We start from the raw sequence: 7,061 nt of genomic DNA, 5'->3' as shown, positions 1-7,061 counted from the left end.
CCAATTTATTTTCACCCCAAAATGTGATTTTGGGGTCTGTTGGGCCTTGTATTGTCAGAAGTCTGAATTTAATTGTTGTTATTTGCTGTGTGTGTGGGGTTGTGATTGTTGTTGACCATATATTGTTATTGTATATGTGTGGTATTGATTGTTTGTACTATTATTGAATTGTAATTTCAGGTATGAGTGGGTTTGTATTAGTAACATTGAGATGGTATCATGGTGGGTTTTGATGTCAGTAGTGGGCAACCAAAGTATGAGGGTGGACAAATAACAGAGTTTTTGGATATTGATGTGGATAGGATGTCCTTTTTTGAACTAAGGGATTATATTAAAGAACTAAGGTATACTACACGTTGTTCATTTTGTGTTAGGAGACCTAATAGTGACAGTGTTGTAGAAATCCAAACTGGTAGGGACATTATGGAAATTTCACAAAGTTTTGAAAATGGGGATACTATTGAAATCTATGTCTGTCACATGGTTGATAATTTAGATAATGTAGATGGTCCCATTGCTTTGCTGGAATACACTAGCCCCAATGAGGAATCTTTGGGTGCTTGTAATGAAGAAAGGGATGGGGGTATCCAAGAAGGGGATGGGTTTGCTTTTAATAAAGAACCAGCAACTACTGAAACTACAGCACCTGCTGAACCAGTAGCTGCTGAAACTGCTGCTTCTGAAAACCCATTAAGTAGTGAATTTCCTATTCTTGAATCTGACCAGTCCACTGTTGATAGTTCTGAGTCTGACCAAGATGAACTATTTATTGAACATGATGCTGAACATGAAAGTGATGATGTTCATGAAGAGTGCATAAATTTGAGGGCTGAAAGGAGGTCATATCAGAGAAGGAAAAGAAGAGAAAGGATACCAAATGACCCTGGAAAAATTCCTGTTGGTGAAGTTGGTCCAGATCTGGGCTTTGATGAAACTGCTACTCCTGACACAAGCTTGAAAGGTAAGGTTGCTGGGGATGAGCCACTGTATGTCAGTTCTGATGCATATAGTGTTGAATCAGATACAGATGATGAGTCAGGGTCTAGGAGGGCTAGGAGAAGGATAATTTTTGACAAAACTGTTGAAAAAGTGATGTGGGAGTTGGGGTTGGTTTTTGAGGATGTAAATGATTTTAGGGATGCTGTTACAAAATATACATTTCAAAGGGGTGTGCAGTTAGAGAAATTTGTCAATGATCCCAAAAAGGTTAGGGTGAGGTGCAGGGATGGCTGCCCATGGCTGCTATATGCAAGTCTTGACAAGAATACTAATGATTTCATGATCAAAACCTACAACCCTAAACATAGGTGTGTCAAGACTACTAGAAATTACATGTGCAATGCTAAGTTCTTGTCTAAGCATTACAAGAATAGAATTACAGAACAGCCAAACATTAGGATTTTCAAGTTTCAGCAGTTGATTAGGGAAGAACTTAACATACATGTTGGAAAAACCACTGCCAGGAGAGCTAGAGCTAAAGTACTCCAAGAAATCATGGGTGATCATGTGTTAGAGTTGGGAAGAATATTTGACTATAGGGATGAAATGTTGAGGACTAATCCTAGGAGTACTTGTGTTGTTAAGGTTGATGACTCTGGTGAAAGTGGTAGGTTGGTGTTTGAAAGTTTTTATATTTGCTTTGATGCTTTGAAAAAATGCTTTTTAGGTGGCTGTAGGAAATGTATTGGTTTGGATGGTTGTTTCTTAAAGGGAATAACCAAAGGACAGCTATTGGCTGCTGTTGCTAAAGATGCTTATAATCAAATGCTGCCTATTGCTTGGGCTATAGTGGAATATGAGAATAAGAACACTTGGACATGGTTTTTGAAATTGTTGATAGCTGATTTGGGAATGGGAGATGGCAGCAACTAGACAGTGATATCAGACATGCAAAAGGTATGACAATCACTTTTTTTTTCTTCATTTAGTTTCTGTCCATTCATATATAACTGTTTGTCAAAATTGTAGGGGCTTCAATCAGATATGCAAGAATTGTTACCACTGGTGGAGCACAGGATGTGTGCAAGACACATCCTAGCCAACTGGGCAAAAGGATGGAGAGGTCTTCAAAGAAAGAACCAATTCTGGAAGTGGGCAAAAAGCAGATTTGAAGGAGAGATGAAGATAAATATAGACAAAATGAAACAACTTGGTACTGCCAAGGATGGTAAGGATATTGTTGCAGATTTACTGTACTACCCACCTGAAACTTGGTGTAAACTGTACTTTAGAACTGACATTAAGTGTGATAGTGTGGACAATTATATGTCTGAGAGCTTCAATGCCTGGATTTTAGGACCAAGGCATAAAACCATTATCACTATGCTTGAAGAGATTAGAGTGAAGGTAATGACTAGAATAGGTCAGTTGAGTCAATTTCCAAAAACATGGTTAACCAATATATCTCCAATGGCACTGAGGGTACTAGAAATCAATATAAAGAAGTCAATGGAATGTAATATTGATTTCAATGGTGAGAGAGGGTTTGAAATTAGTGATTGGCCATATCAACTTACTGTTGATTTGAGAAATAGAACTTGCAGTTGTAGGGACTGGATGCTCAAGGGAATACCATGTCAACATGACCTTGCTGCCATATTATATAAGAAGTATGAACCCATTGCGTTTGTTGATAGTTGCTACAGTAAGGAGGCCTACTTGAGGACTTATTGTCATTTTCTTCAACCAGTCACCAATATGAAAATGTGGCCTGTGTCCAATAACCCCTATGTTGCACCACCAGTTGTAAATCCTATGCCAGGCAGACCAAAGAAGGTGAGGAGAAGAGAAGCAACTGAGTCAAAAAGATATGGTAAGTTGTCAAGAAAAGGAGTTGACATGACTTGCAACACTTATCATGGTAAAAACCATAATAAAAGAGGTTGTCCTTTGAAGGTATGACCTTTTATAGTAACCTCTGTTTTTTATACTCTTTGTGGTAATGGTTTTGACTTGACACTACTGTTTTTGGTAGGATTCTAGTAGAACAAGCTATGGCAGTGGACCAGATATTGTTGCAGCATCTCAGGCAAGCTTTGCTGAATCAAGTGCTGCAGCTGCAAGAGCTAGGGGAAGGCCAAGAAAGACTTCTCAAGCACCTGAAGCACCAGCAAAATCCATTGACTTATGATGCACCAGCAAGAGCAAGTGCAAGGCCAAGGAGTACTTCTGATGCACCAACAACAGCAAGTGCAGGGCCCAGAAGTACTTCTGAAGCACCAACAACAGCAAGTGCAAGGCCCAGAAGTACTTCTCAAGCACCAACAACAACAAGTGCAAGGCCCAGAAGTACTTCTCAAGCACCACCAACAACAAGTGCAAGGCGCAGAAGTACTTCTCAAGCACCAACAAGAGGTATGGGAACAAGGAGGACAACCATTACTGCTAAATGGTTTGAAAATGCAACAAGTTATGCTGCACTTGTTGCAGCCAATGCACCTGTCCAACCTGTTGCTTGTCAGTCTAATGTTAGTAGGGGAAGACCAAGAAAAAACTCTCAAGCTTCTAGTGCTGCACCTGTTGCAGCCAATGCACCTGATCAACCTGCTGCTTCTCATTCTAATGTGAGGAGGGGAAGACCAAGAAAAACCTCTCAAACTACCCCTTACAAAAGGCCTAGGACTGTTGGAATGGGTGTATTTGTTGCAGAAAATGGATTTACAACATACAATGTAAGAGCTGAAATATTTGTTGGAATGGGTATGTTTGTTGCAACTGAGTTTACTAACTATAAACAATTATTTTGCTTTGTCTACAGCATGGCTTGCCAAGTAGTAGGATAATTGATGTTGCTCCAACAAAGCATATAAGGTCAGCTGATGTTACTGGGGACCTTGGTCACAAAGCAAGGAATGGAGTTAGGTGGAAGGGCAAAGCATCAATGAGATCAAGCCAGCTTGAAGAGATGAGGGTAAAGAAAATGAAAAACGTGATAGTAACCCAGAACTCACAGACAAAGGATCCATGGAAGTAGTGTTAATATGTTGGTAGTTGGCAGAACAAGTTTATGTAGTTGGCAGTTTTTGCAGTTCATAAACAAACTAAAGTAGCTGTGGTTTAGATGTTTGTTTTGTGACATTATGCTACTGCACTACTTTTGTACAAACTTATATTGGTGCAATTTTTTATATATAGCAAGGTCTGTTTCTATTATTAAGTCCTGTCTCTTTCAGCAGTTGATTCAACCGTTAATGTCCACAATGTCTGTTTCTATTTGACATTGTTGGTGCACATTTTTAATGTCCAGAATATGGAACCTATGTTCCAACAGATCTAGTCTTTTTGAAAGTGTAGTTTATGGACCAACTGAAATCTGGTCATGCATTTGAACTACATTAATGTTGCTTACCAAATCTGGTCAAGCATTTTGAACGTTGCTCACTAAATGTGGTCAAGCTTTTGACCGGATTTAAAGGTGGTCAACAACAACTAAGGTGGTTGGGGGTGAAGTAGTGGGGAATTTATTACAAAACACATTATAAATATAGGCTTTCACTCACACTCTAATACTATCAAAAAATAGCATTCTACACAACCTCTAAGATGAGCCTTAATTCGAAAATGGTAGCTTATTTTGAGAAAAGAATTGACCAAATCATACATCGACAAGGATGATTTCGTAAGTGTTCATCTAATTTATTTGTTATTTTCAATTGTTATTTTAGTTTTAGTAATCACATGTTTTTCCGCAGATCCTTCCAAGTAGGATTCTTGAATTTCTCCCAGACAATGACCGTGAAGCTATTGTAATTTCTGAAAGAGGTGCATACTTAATGAAATACAAAGTTGGTGCTCATACGCGGTTCTATCAAGGATGGAAAGAATTTATAGATGCTAACCGATTCAGGATAGGGGATGTATTGTGTTTCAAGGCTTGTGACGTTGCTACGGACCGGATACACTTCCTTGTTGAAAAAAAAAATAGGAGATCATAGAAATAGATTAGACTGGTCTCCATGTTTTTAATTTAAGCAAGGTTTACGTTGGAGCACATGTAACACCTTTGCTTTCTAAATTAAAGGGATGTCATTCATCAATTTCGAACTTAACATTAAACACAAAACAAAAGAAAACTAGAAAGGATTTCCTAACATACATTAACCAGAAGACAAGAGAAAATGGAAAAGTAGTTCCTAACTAACATTAACCACAACACAAAAGACATTTTCCCAAGCACTGCCTACCTAAAATCGAGCACAAAACTAAACCCAGAACTTAAAAAATACAAGAAACACTAAGGCAATTGGTCACGACAAGTCGAAGCATTTCCTCGCATTAACCAACTGATACAAAACAAGATACAAAATGTGAAAATCAAATTAGAGCTAAATTTGTTGATCCCCTTCTTTTTCGATTTTATCTCTTTTGCATTTTCAATTTCGCCCAGATTAATCACACTTGATTGTTCTTCCGTCTCCTTCATTTTCATATGACTTGAGATAGATTGTTCTTCCATTTCAATCTCTTTCAACATCTCGGCAATTTCGGAACTTCCACATCCTTCTTCCATCTCCTTAATTTTCTTCTCTTTTGAAGCTAATTCTCCATGCATCTCCTTCATTTTGTTCACCAACTTTGGAATAATGTATTTCGATCTTTCATCAACTTTGGAAAGATCCCTCTATCGAAAAAATTTACACTTCTTCGAACCATAGTAGGGGCAAGACCAATATCTTCTTCCGGGATTGTTGTCGGACCAGGAAGTCTTCAATGGGAGCAACACACCATGACTGCATTGCACCTCCGCATTCAACATTGGATCTTCATTGTCCATACAAAGCTTATTCAAATCCAATCTTGTTTCTTCCATAGTAACCCGAATTTTTAATCAGAAATTTAGGGAAAGAAATTGTAAGAATCCAATCTTGGGTAAGAATTGAAACATAAAGAGAATAAATTTACCACAAAATTTGGGGAAGAAATCAATGTGGAAGAAGAGAAGATGTAGCCGTTTGAGGGGTTTTGATATTGGATTTGGGGAATTAAAATCGTTATTTGGACGGCCATGTGGCAAATATACACTGGTCCATATCGTTTTTATCATCTCTTACGCGCTGAAGGAGAGTGGCTTCACTTTCTAATCCAGGTCACCGGTTGAAAGCGCAAATAATACACAAAAAATAAGTCCAGGGGGGTCATAGGACCCCCGCAAAGTTGAGGTGTGTTATGGCAATTTTGGCTATAGTTTGAGTGTGTTTTGAATACTTTTCCCAATAATATTAAAAAATTAGAATCGCTAAAAAATATTTTCCAAATATTAAAAAGAAGAAATACTAGATTACTCTTTATAATCGTAGACTCATAATTTTCGATATGTAGGAAAATCATGGAAAGATAGAAGGATTCATGCTATAGGAGTCCTGCCTTAGAAAGAAGGGACTAGCCTTACATACCTCTTTCGTTTAACAATTCTACCGCTTGAATGTTCCTCTCCAATATTCACGTTTCTACCTTCACGAGAGTTTATACTCATATTAGATAATCGATAACATAAGCGTGTTTGAACTAAAGCTATAGAAAATTGAGCAACATCTCCTTTCTTTATACTAATTTCTCCATATCATATATCAACTCCAAAACGTCACTAACAACATTCATAATATCATCATCAATAACTTTTATCAAATTCATCATTATCCAATTCCCACAATTTTCCTCTCAAGGTCATTCACAATCATGATCATAGCACAACATTACATTCATTCTCATCTAATGTTTCTATCATGCTCTTTACATCATTTATAACATAAACATAATCATAACACATCAAGAATCATGACTCAACCCAAGCTATTACTCAAAAGTGACACTATTCCCACATTCATGACCCATTTTTTATATTCTTCTACAATCCAAGTGTTTCAACTTTTCAATACCTTAAACAACATGGAAATACCAGAAAACTTACCTTAGATGGTGTAGGAAGATACCACTTTTGTCACGACCTGGCTAGGGGCCGTAACGGGTACCCGGGGCTAACCACCGAGCACCACTCATTCTCTTACTCACCATAGAAAGATCATATTTCGTTTGAGAAAATAATCACTTTTATATACATAAGC

The 7,061-nt window shown here is 37.7% G+C and overlaps 1 protein-coding gene across 1 annotated transcript; it reads left to right on the top strand.

Moving 5' to 3' along the window:
- The first annotated feature begins 1,887 nt into the window (after positions 1-1,887).
- Positions 1,888-2,901, top strand: LOC132613076 (uncharacterized). The gene is made up of 2 exons (XM_060327131.1): positions 1,888-1,896; positions 1,969-2,901. Exons 1-2 carry the CDS (start codon positions 1,888-1,890, stop codon positions 2,899-2,901), a joined length of 942 nt encoding a protein of 313 aa, XP_060183114.1.
- The last annotated feature ends 4,160 nt before the right edge of the window (positions 2,902-7,061 follow it).

Source organism: Lycium barbarum, chromosome 10 (assembly GCF_019175385.1).
Source record: "Lycium barbarum isolate Lr01 chromosome 10, ASM1917538v2, whole genome shotgun sequence".
NCBI classification, from domain to species: Eukaryota; Viridiplantae; Streptophyta; class Magnoliopsida; order Solanales; family Solanaceae; genus Lycium; species Lycium barbarum.
The sequence above is the reverse complement of the archived record's forward strand: the minus strand, read 5'-3'. Positions and strand labels throughout refer to the sequence as shown.